A 20,425-nucleotide genomic window follows, 5' to 3' on the forward strand; every position below is an offset into this window, starting at 1 on the left:
TTAAAACAGTAGAAAACATTTTCATGTTTTTCATTTTCATTTTTCTTCATTTTTCAACTTTTTAAAAATCTTTTATCCTTTAAATCATTCTCCTTGGAAATATCTTTCCAACTGTGTATAACTTTCTAACATACCATGAACGGGTACTGATAAAAGGTAAAAAACAACTTAAGTGTATTTTTGAGGCAGACTTTAATTGGTTTAATCTCCGAAAAGCTTAGTTTTCGTTGACTAAAAATAAATTTCGGGAAGTCTATGTTAGAGAAAAGAAGAACAACTTTATTTTCATTGCACACTTTAAGCATACTGTTACTTTTCTTTTTCAAAAAAAAAAGGTTTACAAAAAATAATTGTTTAAAAAAATCAATACTGATAAAAATAAAACCTTTCTTATAATTAATTGGATGAAACAAAGGGTTTAATATGATTATTTCACTATATACAAAAGAAAAAATTATCTATACAAAAATTTTTGGCGAAAAATTTAATGTTTGACCTAAACTTAACTAATTATAAGGACATCCAAATGCTACGTTTGATTTCCAAGTTTCTTGACAAATTATGAAAATTTGATTAAATTTTCAAACATTGTAAAGGGCAAAAAGCTTAAAAAAATCAGTGGTCAGGTATGATCGACCGCATTATTTACGTACCTGGGACTGCTATCTCGCGCTCAGTCAAACATAACTTTTTCTCCTCTAACTAAAAGTAATTATATTACTACAAATTAAATTAAGCATGAAACACTTCAAAATATCTAAAAAGACCAGTGTTTACTCGGTCTTCTGTTAACACACAGTTCGATATTGTATGTTGTATGATGAACGACGAGTGAAGGGTCGACCTTGTCTGTTTGACCAAAAAAGTTCACTTTTCTGTTACAAACATGGAGTATAGAAAAAAAGAGAAGCAAAGGAACGGAAAAACTTTCAACCCAAACGTTCAGTAGGAACACAGATGTCATATTCCTTTACACACCAGGTAGGCTAACTGCTCATAGATTTCCCGTGGAAGTGTGTTCAGTTTTAAACTCGACTAGCCCACCATTTTGTTTTCTAATGTAGCTCAGACTATCGAACCTTCAAATTTCAAAACATTCGAATAGCGCGCAGTTCACGAGTAGAATTTAAAACCAGATGGTGGACTAAAATTGGACATGCTTCCTTTTAAATGGAAAGCCCGATCCAGTAAAGAAGTTACACATTCAGTGAGTTGGAAGTAACTGGTATGTTAAGGTAAATTTTTATACCGCAAGCTACAATTCCCTTTCCTACCCCTGTTAGTAAAAGAAAAGTGACAGCTATGATGTTCATGACGTGATCCATTATACGGGAACAATCACCAAAAAGTTCTCTGGTTTTTCTTAGAAAACTTCCTAAGGGCCATCTTAAGGAAACAAATTTTCCGTTTTCACGTGTCAAAGCTATTAACTAAAAAACAATGGTGTCACACCCTTTAACCTCCAAAATTAGTTCCCTTAAAGAAAACAGCTAATTCATGATATTCATGAGGTAATGTTTTCTACGGAAAGACCCCGGTATTAGCCAGTAGTGGCAAATTTAAACTACAGTCAAAAGCTTTATAAAATTTGCCACTACTGGCTAAAACCGGGGTCTTTCCGTAGAAAACACTACCTCGTGAATATCATGAATTGGAGAAAAGTTCCTGATAAAAGATTACGTCATGAATAACATGAATATTCAGAAAGCAGACTCTGTCAACCACTTTCACTTTCAATCTGGTACATCATAACTGGTTTCCGTGACGTAATCGATGTAAAGATGGTAGATTATATTCAGCATATCCAAGACGTTTACTTTTGTCTCCTTTCATCTGTAAAGCAATAAAGAAAAGATACTTCACAATAATTATTGATTGCGATTGACCACGAGAAAAGAATTATCCGATGCGATGGGGAAACAGCTAAAACTAGGCTTTAAAAAACTGGACGCTTATAGTGCTGGAAAAAATTGGTAAAAATTGGAACAAACGAACCTCATCTAAAACAAACCCCTTGAAGAGGTCCCCCAGCGGTTTTTGTGATGGCGTGATTGGCGTATACGTATGGTGTATTTCCGTAATTTGAGATTTTATTAAAGTGAGTGATTGTATGATCGGAAGAATCATTGTGATCGTGATAAAAAGGAAATTTAACTCGCGATAACGTGATTTGGAAATTTTCTTTGCGTGATTACGTGATTCGAAAGGTGATTGGAGGGGGGCTCCTTAAAATTCTAATATTCCCAATTGTTTAGAGCCTTTCGAAGAGAGTCATTTTTTATACCCAAATACAAAAGTTCTGGTGATAATTACCTTCGTAAATTTATCTTTCTCTTGTAATATAGATGGAAAGAAGGTGGGTGGTAATTGTTTCTTTTTCAAGGTTTTTCCGTCCAAAGTGGTTGTTGCCGTTGTCGTGGCAACAGGGATTTTCGGTAACGTTGTTGTCTTGAAATTGACAGTGGTCGTAAAATTGTTGTTATTGTTATTTGTGTTGTTTTCGATGAAAGTTGATAAGTAGGGTTTCTTGTTTTCCTACAAAAAGTAATGTAGAAAGAAAATTAACATTTTTTCGTGCCAGCAGGAAAAACATTGGCAAAATAATTGACAAAAATCTTCGTGGTGATGCAGTTGTTTTGGGTGGGAGAAACAAATATTTTCTTGAGCAGCTTATGGTATATTTGTCTGTACACCAACCCAGTATCTACGGCTAATTTCAAAATTCATTGTCGTAGAGGGTCTGTTGTCATTGTCTTTTCTGATTTGAGATTTTTCAAAACCGATCGCTGCGATGGAGTGTTGGTGAGAGAGGGGAGACGATGAGAAAAGTGTTGCTATTTATAAATCAAACTTCATCGCATAGGTCTCCGTACGGGAATTTTGGCTCGCGAGGGCTGAGGGTTTCCTAGCTACCATGCGGTATGCCAAATATGCTGGACATAAAATCGTTTTTCGAAAATTTAAAGCTTCCTGAGTTAAAAAGTAGTCTTAATAGTCAGGTAGAATTAGCCTGAGACCTGGACAAAATTGCCATCAAGCTGAAAATTGGCACAGATGTTCTTTAGGGTATACTGAGTTACCAAAAAAAAAGCCCCATCAATCCGGACAGGGGAAACCACTTTTTCGGACAGTTTAAAACCGGACATGTCCGGAAAATATGTCCGAAATAAAATTGTTCAAATATACAAGTATTATATATCAAAAGAAAGATAATTTCAAGACAAACAAAAAATTTGCTGACAAGAAGTCATGAAAATAAACACAGAAAGAGTTATGAGTATCAAAAAAGACCCTACTGTCCAACTATTTTTGAATTATGTAGTAGTATTCCCTATTCTCAATGGCAGCGAATCTCCTTACAGCTTCAAGCCATGTGTTTTTAGACCAGCTCCTGAGTGCCGGGTAGCGCCAACCTAGAGGGGTAGTAACTTTCTATACGATTTTCGTGCTCCTCAACATCCAGTTTATGGAATGAAGAGGTAAATAGCGTTTTAAGGGGGCTTTTGAATTAGGGGGTCCTAAGAGAGCTCGGGTAAGGAATTACTATTGAGAAGCCGTTTTATGTCAGTAACATCAGTCCATATCTTTTTATCTTAGCCATGGAAATGTCTTGAAACTTGGTAAATATACTCAAAAGAAGTAGTAAAACAAAAAACTTCAAAAAATGTTTTCCAGGGGCTCGCAAGGAGAAAAACGGGTAAAAGGTAGCCATTTTTTGCCTATTTTTAGCCTGTTTTCACCCTCATTAACAAATTACACGCTTTAAAATATTTAAAAATTTAACAAAAACATAGAAAACGTTGGACTTTATCGCAATCATTAAGAAAATGAAGGTTACGTTGTCATTACTGGCATTTTTCAACGTTTCAGGGGGTAAAAAATGCTATTTTTTGCTATATTTCGCCTATTTTGCTTACCTAAGCTAGTTGGAGAGCTCAAGAATGCTCACAAACCTCATAGAAGTGTGGATAATATTGAACTTCAAAACTTTGCCTATTTTTCACCAATTTTGCTTACCTAACTTAGCTAGTTCAAAAACCTCATAGAAGTGCGGCCAATGTAAAAATCATACAAAACTCAACCAGGATGTGGCATTGTTGCAAGCACTTTTTGACTTTTGAGGGGGTAATAATGAGCACAACATCTTTTTTCGCCTATATTGGCTACATAACCTAATTGAATAATGAAGAGCTCAAAATATGTTTAAAATCCTGGACAGAAGTGAGGAAGGTTTGACCAATATAAAACTCGTACTACAATTTCACGACACGTTTATTTGCACTTTTTGGCATCTCAAGGGGCAAAATTCAGGGCATTCTCTGACCTCCATGTTGTACCCTGAGTATCAGGACGACCAAGTATAGAAATTTTATCGCGGATGTGTCAATCTAATCACTATTGAGAGAATCAAAGATGAAGAGCAGATATTGCCGTATTAATGTCTAGCTGATTGTATCAGTATACGTGCTTACTATTGACGAATTCCCCCAGAAACCTCCAAGTTTAATTGAAATGTGTTTCTTTCAAAAGAAATCCTCTACATCATTCCAAATGTATAACAGTAATTGCACTAAACTATTAATTATACTTTAATGGAATCGAAATAATGCACAGATCTTTACGTTATCATTCTCTATCACTGACTCTTTTTTAAAAGCGTCGATGATATTTTTGAGATATGCTTTCCACGACGTGAAAAAAACTTAATCCAAGATCTTAGATTTTCGTCATGCTTACTTTTCACAGCGTTGAATGCGCGCTGAATAGAATTGATATTCGCTGTCACAGGTCGGAATTTGATTTCGACATGTGATTTCACGGTAGTCATATTCTGATTGAGGTGATGTTTTGGTGTCAGTATTCCCTCTACCGGTAAGTTTGAACATAATATCTGTTTTTTTTTCTCACGTTCGCTAATTTCGTTGTCTGGTCATTTATTTTCAACAATTCTTTCTTAATGATATAAAGATCTAGGTCATTTTTTTACTGACCTGCATGAGTTCAACACAATGTTTGTTGAATTGAAAAAAATGTGGCATCATGGTAATTACTCTTACAAGAATATGATTTATTTATTTGTTACGATATGCACTTGTATTAATAAACCATGACTGCATTCGAATGCGACCCGAAAGCTTGGCTATCAACCCAAAGGTGGAGGAAGGTGCCATACTCTTTTCCTGGACTATTCCACTCTTACCTTATCTTTTTTAATACTGGGCATTAAGCAGTGAGGTATCAAGTGCAAATGACCCGACCAGGGATTGAACCTACGACCTCGCGCATCGTAGCCAAGTATTCCATCTTTACACTATGGTTCGCTTCAACGTTTTGTTTTCAGGGTTCGCAATTGACCGTATAGAAAGTTGATTTTTATCGGGCGGAAAAGTTGGGTCCAAATTAATTATTTCATGTCTAAGGAACTGTATCGTACGGGTTGTTCGACAAGATATCCAAGCAGATTTCTGGGAAATTTCTTGTAACGGACTTTTTTTGCTTTAATGCTTAGGTTGTAAAGTGTTGCTCCTCATTAACAAGTCTTAGCGATTGTGGCGGTCAAAGCTGTTTCGAATGACGAATGATGAAGATGCGCTCTCGAACTAAGTTAAGTGAGCAAAATAGGCGAAATATAGGTAAAAATAGCATTTTACCACCTGAAACATTAAAAAGTGCTAATAATGACAACGTAACCTTAACGATTTCGATTAAGTCCATCATTTTCTATGTTTTTGTCGAGTTTATGAGTATTTTAAAGCGTGTAATTTGTTAAAGAGGGTCAAAACAGGCCAAAAATAGGCAAAAACGGCTTCTTTTTACCCGTTTTTCTCCTTGTGAGCCCCTGGAAAACATTTTTCGAAGCTTTTTGTTTTACTACTTCTTTTGAGTATATTTAACAAGTTTCAAGACATTTCCATGGCTAAGATAAAAAGATATGGACTGATGTTACTGACATAAAACGGCTTCTCAATAGTAATTCCTTACCCAAGCTCTTTTGAGACCCCCTAATTCATAAGTCCCCTTAAAACGCTATTTACCTCTTCATTTCATAAACTGGATGTTGAGCAGCACGAAAATCGTATATAAAGTTACTACCCCTCTAGGTTGGCGCTACCCGGCACTCAGGAGCTGGTCTAAAACACATGGCTTGAAGCTGTAAGGAGATTCGCTGCCATTGAGAATAGGGAATACTACTACATAATTCAAAAATAGTTGGACAGTAGGGTCTTTTTTGATACTCATAACTCTTTCTGTGTTTATTTTCATGACTTCTTGTCAGCAAATTTTTTGTTTGTCTTGAAATTATCTTTCTTTTGATATATAATACTTGTATATTTGAACAATTTTATTTCGGACATATTTTCCGGACATGTCCGGTTTTAAACTGTCCGAAAAAGTGGTTCCCCCTGTCCGGATTGATGGGGCTTTTTTTTGGTAACTCAGTATACCCTAAAGAACATCTGTGCCAATTTTCAGCTTGATGGCAATTTTGTCCGGGTTGTGGTGAAATTTCAACTAATTCTACCTGACTATAAATTCAAAATGCTACAGTGCAACTCATCCGTTTTTGACTTCAAATTAATAGTGAGACAGGGTTATCATAAAGTTACCCATGTTAATCATGCTACTAAATTTACTATTCAAAGAACTTTGTCATGCTTGGGCAATAATCTACTCGCCAAGTGCGATCGCCGGGGGGTACAAGCAAGTCACGTCACTAAAACATCATAGGCTGAAACTATTGAAAATCCTTCACAATTGATCCTCAAAACAACAAATAGCATGGAATATCTACTTCTTGTAGCCTATAACCGCGATCTTTGACAGTGCAAAATTAAAGTCAAGAAGCAGGGGTTTTTCTAAGCACTTTTTTAAGTCCGTATACCGGCCAAAATACTCAATCTAAGATGAGTTTTTGAAACATAATCCAAAATAGAAAAGATATTTTCTATCAAAATTGAATCCTTTGTTGTTTACAAGAAGAAAATAACTAACACTATATCTACATATTCAAGATTTTTTCAGGAGCTTTGAACACCCCACCAGACCCCTAGCTACATCAATGTACAGTTTCGCTGAGCTAATTCCCTTTCAGGTATATTTGAAACTCAATCTTCATTTACAAAAACGGCCCAGCTCAAAGTGCTTACTGTAGAAAAATTCCTGAGAAGGAACATTTGAAAAATCACCTCGTACCTTAGTTTTATGATGTTTGACGGCATTGGCTTCATCGTGCGCATGCGTATGATTATTTGATGAAGATTCAGGGTCAGCTTTGGTCACCGTTGCCCGTCTCTCTCGTTTGTCCATATCCCTAATTAAAAAGATAACTACAATTAATGAATTGCAACTAAGGTGAGACATTAGAATAATACATCTTGTTCGGAGTATGAAGATCTCTGTTACGTTTTTGGATTTTGAAGATCTCTGTTACGTTTTTGGATTTTGAAGATCTCTGTTATGCTTTTGGATTTTAAATACCCACTAAAAACTATGAACTTTCAGTCTTTGCAACTTTTCTTGGAAACCTTAAGAAAATCGGAAAATACGCAAAAACTACGGATTTTTAAGCTTGGTAACTTGGCTTCAATTCCAAATCAGCACCCTCGAATTAGACTAAATTGCTTTAGTCTACACCAGAAAAAAGAAGCTTCATCACAATACCTTAACTGTTTGAAATATTGATGGCGAAGAACCTGCTTTGCCGAAGGTCTAAAAAGGAAAGATAAAAGAAAAGTGAATTTTAATAAATAGAAGATTTTTAATATATTTAATGCATTTTGCAATATGCAATTTTCTCAACTTGGAGATGACCAAGTGGTTTAAAGCTTCAGTAGGGTTCCTCGTACGAATCAACGCGCCTACAATTATTTTGTTCAGTTCATAGATAGCCGAGCCGGCTGATCATGGACACCGTGAAAAAATGAATAAAATACTGTATGAAAATTTCAAAGGCGAGATCTGCCAAATTCTACTTCCACCAAAATTTCTTCCTTTAAAGTAAAAGCTATTTAGGCTTTAGCTCTTGTACTGCATGACACTGGATTCACACCAAAGAAAAGTCAAAGGGAAGACTCTTAGTAGTTTATACCATACCTTTCATCGGGGTCATAAATACATAGAGATTCTACCATGCTCAACGTATCTTTGGTAAGATGTGATAACACCTTGGATAGTCCAGATCCTCGACATGGAGGGAAATTAAAATCCATATGTTTCGACCTAGAAAATAGTCGAAGCAATGTTTAGTATATTATTAACTAAGGATGTCAGGTGGGACGAGGAAGTAATTTGACTTTCGAGAGGATTGCTGTTTTTTTTAGGGCCAAAATTTATCATTTAATAGCCGTAATCGGGGTGGAGATTTTAGTCCATGGCGTGAATAATTTTCAGCATCAAAAATAACTATTTCGTTATTGACTTACTTTTTAAATTTGTTAAGTAGTTCGGGCGTGGGTGTGCCTATCACATGATGAATTTTCGTGATTTGGTCCAACTCGTTCGATCCAGGGAACAACGGTTTCAGGCTGAAAATACATAATCAAATTTCACGTGGTTCAAAGACCTTTAAACTTTAATTAAAGAGATAGAGAATAGGAGAGTCTTAAAAACTTTACTTTCTCACTGGAAATAAGTTGAAAGATCACAAATAATAAGCTTCCAAATAATTCAGTTTCAGTTTGGACTTTCTTCTCATCTCAAAAAGCTTACACTCGAGTGAAAATTTAGTACTAAATGTCCATAAGAGATATGATCGATTTTTGACTACTCATTGATATCGGCCAATCAAAACACATTAGAAAGACCACTTGTCAATCACATGATTTCCAACTAATACCTGGCTATCTCAGCAAAAACACATCCGATAGACCACAGGTCCATCTTATAAGTATACCAGCCATCCGTTAGTAAACATTCTGGAGCGCGGTACCATCTTGTTGAGATATATTCAGTATAGGGTTGTTTAGAGTATACACTTCTGCACGAACCAAAATCTGCTAGTTTTACAACATCATTCTATGGTAGGAATGCAGGAACAGAATACAGTTGATCACTCTCTAATTTGACGTTTTACTATTTGATACTCTCCATTATACGATGATATTGAAAGTCACCGTCAACAAGAAGCTCTCATAAAGGATGCCTTACTATTCGATACACTCCTTTATTCGATGCAAGACCGTATTTTTCATTGCAGATCTTCAGGGCGTTGGGAATGTTTATCACAACAGTTGTATGCTGGATATAGGCTAGGTTTTGATCCTAACCTACGAATACCGTAAGAATATTTCAGGACGAGTTTACTCAAATAGTTAAGAATATTTCGCTCTCATGTTGTCTTTTGACCAGCCACCAGAACCGTTGGAAAACCAACGGATCTGGCGAGAATCGAACTCACAACCATGCCATTCGCGGGCATTTGCTCTACCATTGAGCTACGGGTCCATGTGGAACCTGATGACTCAATTGCTACTCGGTAGAGCTGGAAGGGAATTCTTGTCTTCATTGTAATACATACGGGCAAAATTTATGATAAAGAATATTTATGATAAAATGGAAAAACACCATTCTTCTTATACATAAGAAGTATGTGTAGGAAGAATATGCAGTAATGTGAAATGATAGGCTTTTGATTACACAGTACCAGTATTGGTGAGTTGGGTGGGATGGGTTGCGATTATGAAATATCAAGGAGAACTAAATGTCGTACCTTTAAAAGTATATTTTCTGGCTTGATATCTCTGTGAAATATTCCGTTCCTAAGAATGATTGAAGAAAGAAGTTAATGAAAGTTCAATAAGAAATGAGACAAGAATAAGATTTTTATGCAAGAAGAGTGAGTTCGAGTTCACCAGGGTCGGTGCGCATGCCGTCAAGTATCATTGCAATCAAACATTTTCAAATACAAATGTTTGAAATCATTTGACCCTTCCTAGCTCATACCCAAGCCTCTCATAGCTTTTAGTTAAGCAAAATACTTTGAAATTGAATATGATTCAGTACCTATGCATGTGATCCAATGCTTTTAACGTTTGATAAATATATTGGCGACATTTCGATTCTGTTAAGTAATTCCTTCTCCCTGAAAATAAAAATTAATTATTTTGTGAACTGTTTTTACAGTAAATTTGACAACCACCCCCTCCTCGAGAGTATAATGGGAATTGTTTAGTATAAATACAATGCAAAATTATTTTCAACTATAAAGCTACAAATTTACCGCTAGCTGGTTTAATGTTTACATTTTAGTTTTAAACACATCCTTAGCACGTCAAATCTCAATCTAAACTCTGGACATTTCGATTTTTTGGAAATTTCACCCTGGAATAACATCAAACCGACCCTCTGAACTCAAACATTTAACCCTGGACATGGCAGTTTTCACAACTTTTCCAATATCCCCAAAAGAATTATCTTCCCCCCTATCTATGTATGTTTTTTTTTCTGGAAGAACAAATTCCGGGTTGCATATCTTTGTAATTTAATTTACAAAGTAGTTTGAGTTATTTCAACATTCTAAGTAGTTGAAGCTACAATAATTTGCTAACAAATTGATTGATTGGCAAATATATGAAGCTTGGGGGAAAAGGGCGAATAACGTTTTTTGGCTTTCTTTGCTAAATGGAAAATTGGTGATTTTAATGCATTTGAAATCTAATTGAATATCTACACTTATCGATTGTAAACAAACTTGTTACCTTTTATAACTTCATAAAGGTTCATATCCAGTAACTCAATGATCAGAGCCAGTGTTCCTGACTTCTTGTCGCTGAAGTGAATAAAACAGTTTAATCAAAAACTTTTGTTCGAACCAGTCATACTTGAGATTGTTATACTTGATATTGAAAAAGAAAACCGTTAAACTCCGTAATTCTTGAAGGTTGTATATATATGTAAGATAGTATCTAAAAAGTTGGCTGATATCATGTCATACATTAAGCTTAATCAAAGTCTTATATTTCTTAATCAATTAAAATGAAAATCTTTAACACAATAATTCATGATTACGAGAATAACTAGGCGTTTTATTTAGTTTCAGAATAATTTAGAGAAATGAAGTGAAGCTTCATACTTACAATATCACTTCTTTGAGATCGACAATATTTAAATGAGGACTTAATCTTCTCATGCATTGTATTTCTCTCAGATTATTCACACGATCAATACTAGGAAAACAAAAAAAGTAAATTAACATTTCCAAAGGAGATATTTTAGATATTTTCCAATATAACAAAGAATAGAAGATTTTAAATAATAAAACATATTTCTGTGCTAAATCATAATTATAATTCAAAATTAGCTTTCCACGATTTATGGAGTTGCTCTTTATTAAAAAAAGAAGCATAAAACGTATCAGTCCTTTCAGTGTTCAGAGTCTTGAAAAAAGGAATTTAAATAACAATGTATGATGTACCTTTCAAATTGTTGTTTCATTCGTTTACAAGCATAATATTGGCCATCTTCTATGCTCTGGCATTTCAAAACTTCAGAAAATGTACCTTCGCCTTTTTTGCCAAGAATACGATATTCTAAGAAAAATGATGAGCAAATACAAGAACAGAAAGTTTTCATCCATACTCTTTTAATAGCTCTATATGCGGCTTTCAAGGAGGCTAGTAAATATCCAAATTAGAATATAAAGTGAGGTTCACCAAATCAGTTCATTTATCTTCTCAATGCCTATTTTCTCACAAGTTTTAGCAAAATGTTAAAAATATACTGCGGTAAGCTAAATAAGGATATTTTAATGGTAAGACTTGAATTGGAAATCCTTTGAGGTTCCTATGTACCTATAGATTATGAATCAGGTGGTTTTTAGGCAATGCGCCTAAATAATATCTGTTTAAATAAAATCTGCTTTTTATTACAAACATGTAGTGCATTGCAAAGTAGCAAGGAGGAAAGCCACCCATTGTCTGTTTCAACTCGGCAATTGAAATTGTAACTTACAATGACAAATAACGAAGTTTAATAAATAAATTCAACAAGCTTCAGAAACTTTTAACTTCTCATTTGGACTGCGGGTCGGTTCAGGGTTATGGAATCTGGGGGAGGCTCAGTGTTGGACGTCCTTATAACATGTTTAAAGCCGCTGCGCCTGTCGCAAGTCGGGGACTCCAGGATTGCATTACATTTTTGTTGGGTTTTTGAGTGGTTTTTGGTGTTTGTGTTTATGTGATTGCTGTGTTTGTGTTTCTGCTTGGCTGTTTAAACTTTATGTCAATTGGTTTGTTGGTTCTTTTTCGCATAAAATTCTCATTTCTTGACAGAATGTTTGATTGGTTTGATTTATATAATTAGAAAAAATAGAAAAAAATGGGAAAAAACGTATAATTATAAAAATATTAGTCTCTTTTTATGTTTCATCTTTATTTTATTTCGTATTTTCAACACTTGGGCTGGGCTTAAAAAATTCTTGGTTTGCCGTCACCCAACCCTAGATTTTGGAGGTGGGTCGGTCGGTCGGTCGGTTTTTTTTTTATTTTGGCGATTTATGAAATTTTCGTCCATGGAAGGGTTAACAGTTGATTTACATTTAGGTAATTTTGAATAAAAAACAGAAGTGCTAGCAGGGAATTTACGACAAACAAGATACGAGTTTTGTTTTTGGGTCGGCAGGTTTCGAGGTAGGGTCGGTCGGGTGACGGCAAACCAACAATTTTTTGCTCTCCTTGAGGTCAGATCTCTGATCTTCACCATACATACAGTTGAAAAATTAAAAAAAACTTTGAGGGTGGTGCACAGAAAAATTCTATTTATAACCATCATGTAATATTCTTATCTACATAAATTCATTTAACAAAGCCAGAGTATCCGAATTTCAAATATACACAGACCTGAAGAATCTCATGACATAATGTTTTGTACAAGATACAAAATGAGGCCTGAGGATTCTTTGAGCTACTTTTTTACACATCATATTTCCTTTGAGAAGTAAGCAGTCTAACTTTCATTGTAAAATAAGGTAATGGTTGGATGGCACAATTAAAAGAATCACAAAAGAATCACACAGCAATAAAAAAACTCAGATTTCTATCATACCTTATGCAATCCAATCTAAAACAAAAATTTGACCGCTCCCGTAATACCGGACCAAGAGCAACCTGATTTTTAGGTATTTTAAATTAATTATGGTGTTTTTTTAAAGGCTGTAAATTTCGTCAACGTTGTCTGCATATTTACTTATTTGATTTATTTGCTTGATCTCTTCTAGTTTAGGTATGTTTTTTATGATTTTTGTTGCTGAAAATTGACTTTTGGAGAGGCAGTTTTAACTAATCTGGAGGGTATAAAGTCCAAAGCACAAGTGTTACGCGTAAGCCAAATCGCGTATTACGAACAACCTCTAAATTGCCAAGTACAGGAGAAAAAAATCGAAATTCAAAATGGCGGCCAAGCCCACGCTGAAGAAGCAGCTAAATGCCGAGAAAACGCAAGTCGTCATTTTCCCCGAATTTCCTGATTTCCCGATTAAATCCGAAATCGAGTAGTATATCATTTCGGGATTCACTTTTGTTTTGGGACTTGGTGATTTCTTCAGACTTTTTCTCAGAAACCTGCAGGAACTCCAATCATCTCTTGGTTTACCATTGAGCCCTTCTTTTTTTAAGTGTCCGAGAATTAGGTTTATCACCCAAAGTTAACAATTTAGCCTCACTCTGTATAATTCAGGATTTTCTCTGTCACACGTGTACGTCGAGCCAATGTTGAAGTTAAGCACGTTATAGTTATTTTATAATGAAAAGCATGTAAATAGTAATTTGCGTCTTCTCGTGATTTAACTTTCTCTTTGATTAAAAGCTAAGATCTGAGATGACGCAAATAACTCTCGCGAACAAGTCTGAAAACGAAAGTGAATCCCGAAATGATATACTACCCGATTTCGGATTTAATCGGGAAATCGGGAAATTCGGGGAAAATGACGACTTGCGTTTTCTCGGCATTTAGCTGCTTCTCACACAGATAACTATCAAAAATCTTCGTTTTTCAATCAGCTATTGCAGCTCAATAAATCAATGAAATAATTTGAAATAAAAAGTAAACAAACCTTGAACCTTTCATGAATCCAAATAAATAAAAGTATTCATCTAAAGTGAAGACTACATTTCAAAATAAAACGATTTCCAAACCAACCTAAAGTCAGTGTCTGCCAACTAAAAATTTCTCTGCGGGGTCACTGGCAAGGAGTTACGACTTCAGACTTTAGATTCCAATTCTTGTATAGGCTGCAAAACTACACTGCCAAATGATCTGTATCACAAATACTTCCAAATGGGTCCATAAGTTAAGAAAATGAGATTATCATCTAGCACGGGGGTTCTGTTTTTAAAAACAAACTTCAAAATAAAATTGTTAATGAACTTATTACTTAAAATATCACTTACTTACATAATTTATTTATGATATAACACCCCTTTCTTAAATAAATGGGCTCTTAAAGTCTTTTGTTTGCCGCGAGAAGGGAGAAAAATTTAATTTGACCCCCGGTTTTTTTTTCGTTTTCTAGCTAGTTCCAGCGTGTTAGTGTAGACACAACTTTAATCCGGGGAATGAAGCGTTTTTATTGGTCTAAAATCACGGATGGTCACGTGACCAGAATTTTTATCTAGGGAAATGCCGTGGCGGCAATGTTTTGCTTTAGTGAGTTTGACCATTTTGTTGTTTTGATTTGAGCGGGCGAAATTTCTGTACAAACCAAAATATGGCTTCGTTGGAATACCGGTTGAAACACTTGTGAAAGATTTTCCTGGCCCGTTGGCCCCAACCATGGTAGGGCCTCCTTAGATACTAAACATAATAGGCCCCCCTAAAATATAATTTGTGTCTACCGCACTGTCAAATCTCACACTTTGTTATCTTCATTGCATCACAGCGAAAGGTTTTTTTATTTTAGTTTGTATCTTTGAAAGACCCCATCAGATTTAGGCAGGGCTGTCGGATTTAGGACCACTCACGGTATCAGTGTGCTCAACTTTTGGGTGAATGGTCAACAAGCATTCTTTGATGTAAGGGTTTTTAACCTTTTTTAGAGACCAGACCCGATCAATCGAACTTGTCGAACCAATCGAACAATCGAACTAATCGAACTCCATCGAACGATTAAATAAATTAATCAAACTCTAAGATTTTTTAAAAGATTGTGAGTGTTCGATTAAGTTCGATCAATGGGTTTTGGTTCGATCAGTTCGATAAACTGCTCCGCCACCGTATATTAGCTTCTTTTCAAAGCCAAATTCGGAATGTAAATCGGGAAATTACTTTCGATAACGGATTACACACTTTTTCTGTATCCTTTTAGCGCCAGAAGAAGCGGTTTGTTGGGGCGGGCGTAGTATTCCGCCACTCGTCGGCCGCGCGCGAAATCGCAACAGAGGGGCTCCGGACTTTTTTTCCGGATAGACAAATATCCGGGTACAATAAACATCAAGCTGTTAAGTCCGGGAACTGTCGAAATTGGCAATCGCGTGCCAGGACAAAGTTTTTGCAAGCGAGGGAAGATATGAGGATTTTAATATCATCGAACTAATCAAACTTTTTACTGACCGAACTAATCGAATTGATGTTGCTTAAAAAATTGTGAGTGTTCGATTAGGTTCGATTAATTTTTTTAATCGAACTTTAATCGTTCGATGGAGTTCGATTAGTTCGATTGTTCGATTGGTTCGACAAGTTCGATTGATCGGGTCTGGTAGAGAGGATATCACATGAATATATTCACCCTAGAAAACAATTTCTAGCTTATTATTTTTTCAAGGTTTCTTATTTCAGGTTTTCTTTCTTGTGAGGTCCACTTTTTGATTTCTTTCCCTTTAGTATAGATAGATCTAGCCACCACCACACCATCCACTTCTAACAGTTAAAAGCAACAAATCAACTGTTTTAGGACATTTTAATAAAATTTTAAGACACAGAAAATGACCTTTGAAACCTCAGTAAGGATCGGAGTCTTGTTTAAAGGGAAATGTTCTACGAGAAGTATTAAAACAGACAAAAATGATGACATCCTTTATATCACTTATGGTATACTTACTTTGCATGCTCTTTACTGCACACATAATAAACTTTAGTTAGTCAGATTCATATTTCTTCCTCCAGCAAAGTGCCTTTAAGAAGGCTGCCAGATAAATTGAATGAAATCTAATTAACAGTCAACCAATACTGATTTTAGGGGCCCGGAGGTACGAATTTTGCATTGAAAAAGCCAAAATGTTTTCAGATTTGTTCCCCGAAAACCAAAAAAGAACATGCGAAGTGATCACGTTGCCATGGACGACAGATTAAGTCTATTTTGCTTTGATTCGAATTTTGCGGAAAGTCAACTTTGCTTTGCGTAGCTGAGTAAGTAAATGGTAGCCGAGCTGCACAAGCGTGAGAAAAGTGCAAAAGTTGGAAATTTTGACTTTCACTCTCATCGTTCCGCCAGCACAGAAGTTCTACAAAGCCTTCATAAAGATACTAATCATTACATTATTTCGAGATGAGCTCTATAGGAACAGGGGTAAGTGATTTCTAATTGACTTTTTCCATTCTCCTGACTCATTACCCTGGTAAACTAACTCGGGTAATACTAGGGTAAAACTCAAGTAATTGACGTGAGGTATACCCGAAAATCCCGATGAGCAATTTACTCGAGTATTTCGGGTCGAAAAATTCTAAAAATAGAAACCCGTCTTACCTGGGTAACTAGGGTTCTCGGGTTTACCTGATTTACCGGTTTGCTCACGTCAGCCTCTTTACAGTTCAAACTCGGGTAAATCAGGTTTAGATATCAGTGGTTTTTGCGAAACATACTCGAAATTGTTTTGTTAAAATACCGCAAGAAAAAAGAGGAAGCATCACATTTTGCATTACTTTACTTGATATATTTTCAGAATAATCACATAAGAATTCACAAATACAGTTTAACAGCTTAAGAGTAATCTAGCTACGAAGAACACACGATTTACAAACATAGACTGTACGATTGAAAGATGTCATAATAAAAGTAAAAATTCGTCCAAAAGATAATTTTGAGTGGATTAATAAGGCAAGTCTTAGTGATACTGTTAAGTTAGAAATAATTGCAACGGACCTAGCGAACTCAAATCAATTTGTTCAAAATTATCTTTCCAACGCGATATTACTTTAAAATATAATACTGATGTTTAAAAATGTGACTTGGAACTGACAAAAGTCAGCGAAAATGAGAATCTCTTATGAAAATTGATTTCCTTAAAGCAGTGTCAAGAAAGGTTATCCTTCAAAATTTTTGATAAAATTAATATAGTATAAAATGAAAGTAAATAATTGATATAAATTCTAAATTCATAAATTGTAAATAATTTGTCTACTTTAACACATTTCGTAGAATAAAAAAAATACTTTTACATGATTGTTCGTTAATTGATTTTTGATACATGTAATGTCCCTTTGAATGTATAAGAGGTTCCAGTTCAAAAGCAGATTACAGTTGCACTCATTTGACATGAATAACCAGGAATAACAACTGTTTGGTACACATTATACAAGAAGCTGTCACCATCTAATATAGACACGGGGAACGTGTTTGAGAATGAAGATTCATATTGCAAAAGAAATGTGAAAACAACATCGCAAATTTGAGTTGAGTTAACCGAATTTGTCGCTGTCATGAACCTCCTTTGATTGTTGGTACATGCAATGTCCAATTGAATGTATAAGAGGTTCCAGTTCAAAAGCAGATTACAGTTGCACTCATTTGACATAAATAACCAGAAATAACAACTGTTTGGAACACATTATACAATAAGCTGTCACCGTCTAATATAGACACGGGGAACGTGTTTGAGACTGAAGATTTATATTGCAAAAGAAATGTGAAAACAACATCGCAAATTTTAGTTGAGTCAACCGAATTTGTTGCTGTCACGAAACTTCATTGACTTTCTTCACCTTAAAAATTAATGATAAATAATGATGTCATAGAAATTCAGTAAGGTTTTGAAGCGTTGTCCATTATTGTATACATTTAATGTTTGAATTTCCCTGGGGAGGGGTACTGTCACTGACGTGTCACTGGTGTTCAAAAATGGATCCTAAACAATTTTTAGCTCAGTTTAGCTGATTTCAAAAATTTAGTGAATTTTAAAATATCCCAAGTATTTCTTTACTTATAAAAGGGACTCTGGTAAGCGACGCATCCCCATCTTGCCTGAGTGCCCTAGGGAGTCCTTCAACAAAAATTTCAAACCCTCAGAACTTGAAATGGCTTCCCTAAAGAATAGTATACTGGAATATATCATGATATTGTTGACCTGTTCATCCGCCCAAATATCTTCGCATTGAAAAATAACACTTACTTGTTAAATGGGGAAGAATTTTCATCAGCTTTCAAATTTTGATTCAGTTGGTACTATGGTTGGAAGAGCCATGTCTAAAAAAATATTAGAATTTCTTATTACTGAATTGTTACCACAAACTCCATTTAAATCTCAAGCAATGACTTTTTCAAAAAATTAGCAGAAGGCTACAAATTCTTGTTCACAGCCTTCAGTGTACTGAGCTAAACAGACCAAAGATTTGTGATTTTTACAGTTTGGCATCTGTTTAACAGGCATCTTTCAACATCTGAATAGTTTAACAGACATTCGGTACTTACTTGACTTGCGGTGTAGTCTGAGTGAATTGTCAATTTTGAATTCTTTGTGCATTTTAGCTCTTGTTGGGGTTGAACCTGTTAAAAAAGAATGAATATCAAAAAATATTTTTCATTTTATATTGTTCTTTCCTGAGTGAGGGAAGCAGGGTATGCATGTTTTATTGGATTCTCTTTCTTGAGCTACACCCATCCAAAAACTATCAGTTATTCCCTTATGAAACCTATATAAGTAAAAAAAATTATCTAACCACCTGAATGGTGAATGTGGTGATTTTATTTTTGTTTAATCTCTTATAAATAACACAACTTATAATAACAACAACATTCGAAAACAATAGAATGTCTTCATTTCTCTCAAGATTAAAGATAGGGGAAAATGCGAGAAATTTTTTACCCCCCTTTATAATTTTTTTACCGAGCAAGGGTTAAGCATAGTCGAGGCTCAAAATTCAGCTTTACTTAAGCATAGTGAGCTTCAGCCGAAATTTACCGTATGCTTATAAAACGAAATGAGTGTATCAGGCCGGCCCAAAAAAATGTTACCTGTCTAATGAGTGCAATAAAAAAAGTTATTTAAAAGACAAAATCGGTAGAATTGCAATCGAAGCATTGCATAGTGTACTTTACGAATCTCATGAAAGATTTTTTTATTTGCCAGTGTAAAAAAATGGAAATGGTGAAGTTTCAAAGAATTTTGCTGTTACTCAGCTAAAATCGGACCATTTTTGAAGTCTGGAGCTTGCCTTAAAGTTTTCAGCCTTGTTTTGAGGGTAAAAGTCATGACTAGGGTCGTGCTATTGAATCCAAATTTAAAAAAATGAAAAATAACCCAGATATTCACCCAAGAACAAGTGTGCAAAATTTCAGCTGAATCGGAATATTTTTGAAGTCTCAAGCCTGCCCAAAAGTTTTTAGCCTCGTTTTGAGGCTGAAACTCGTTACCACACCCCTAAGAGTCAACATATTGAAAATATGAAAAAAAGGTCCCAGATATTCACCCAAGGAACAAGTGTGCGAAATTTCAGCTAAATGGGACCATTTTTGAAGCCTCCAACCTGTCCCAGAGTTTTAAGCCTCCTTTTACGGCCAAAAGTCATGACCACGCCCCTAAGAATCGAAATTTTGAAAAAATGAAAAAGATATTCCCAGATATTCACCCAAGGAACAAGTGTGCAAAATTTCAGCTAAATCGGACCATTTTTGAAGCCTCCAACCTGTCCCAGAGTTTTTAGCCTCGTTTTAAGGCCAAAAGTCATGACCATGCCCCTAAGAATTGAAATTTTGAAAAAATAAAAAAAATATTCCCAGATATTCACCCAAGGAACAAGTGTGCAAAATTTCAGCTGAATCGGAATATTTTTGAAGCCTCCAACCTGTCCCAAAGTTTTTAGCCTCGTTTTGAGACTAAAACACGTGACTACACCCCTAAGACTCAATATTTTGAAAAAATGAAAAACATGCTCCAAGATATTCACCCAAGGAACAAGTGTGCAAAATTTCAGCCGAATCCGACCATTTTTGAAGACTCCAGCCTGCCCGCTGCCCCAAACAAAGTTAAGCATTGACAGACAGACAGACTGCACAGACATACTGACAGACATTCTCAGATTATAGCTCAACTGAAGTTGAGAACATTATTTGTTGCCGGTTGGTAAAATTGGTAAACCAATTGGTAAAAGTTTAGGTGATTGTAAAAAAAAACTCAGTGAAGAATTATTGATTTCTGAGATGCACTATTTTGGTTGGCCTTCAGACAAAATATGACAAATCATGCAACTGTGTTCGGACAAAAAAGCAGTCATAGTAGAC

General features: G+C 35.3%; 1 protein-coding gene and 1 long non-coding RNA gene across 2 annotated transcripts; both read right to left on the minus strand.

Moving 5' to 3' along the window:
* Nucleotides 1–563: 563 nt before the first annotated feature.
* Nucleotides 564–16,253, minus strand: LOC136802650 (MAPK/MAK/MRK overlapping kinase-like). Its single transcript, XM_067059412.1, has 13 exons — nt 16,031–16,253; nt 11,414–11,528; nt 11,076–11,165; nt 10,698–10,768; nt 10,003–10,081; nt 9,710–9,758; nt 8,837–9,015; nt 8,424–8,525; nt 8,095–8,220; nt 7,663–7,710; nt 7,195–7,312; nt 2,314–2,535; nt 564–1,833 (listed from the first exon to the last, which is right to left on the minus strand). The coding sequence occupies exons 1-13, from the start codon at nt 16,053–16,055 to the stop codon at nt 1,747–1,749; spliced, it is 1,311 nt and encodes a 436-aa protein (XP_066915513.1). The 5' UTR covers nt 16,056–16,253; the 3' UTR covers nt 564–1,746.
* Nucleotides 16,254–17,826: 1,573 nt separating this feature from the next.
* Nucleotides 17,827–18,829, minus strand: LOC136802699 (uncharacterized). Its single transcript, XR_010846035.1, has 3 exons — nt 18,617–18,829; nt 18,318–18,391; nt 17,827–17,910 (listed from the first exon to the last, which is right to left on the minus strand). It is a non-coding gene; the product is annotated as an uncharacterized lncRNA (long non-coding RNA).
* Between the last annotated feature and the right edge of the window lie 1,596 nt (nt 18,830–20,425).

Source organism: Clytia hemisphaerica, unplaced genomic scaffold, assembly GCF_902728285.1.
Source record: "Clytia hemisphaerica strain Z4C2 unplaced genomic scaffold, Clytia hemisphaerica genome assembly, whole genome shotgun sequence".
Taxonomy (NCBI): Eukaryota; Metazoa; Cnidaria; class Hydrozoa; order Leptothecata; family Clytiidae; genus Clytia; species Clytia hemisphaerica.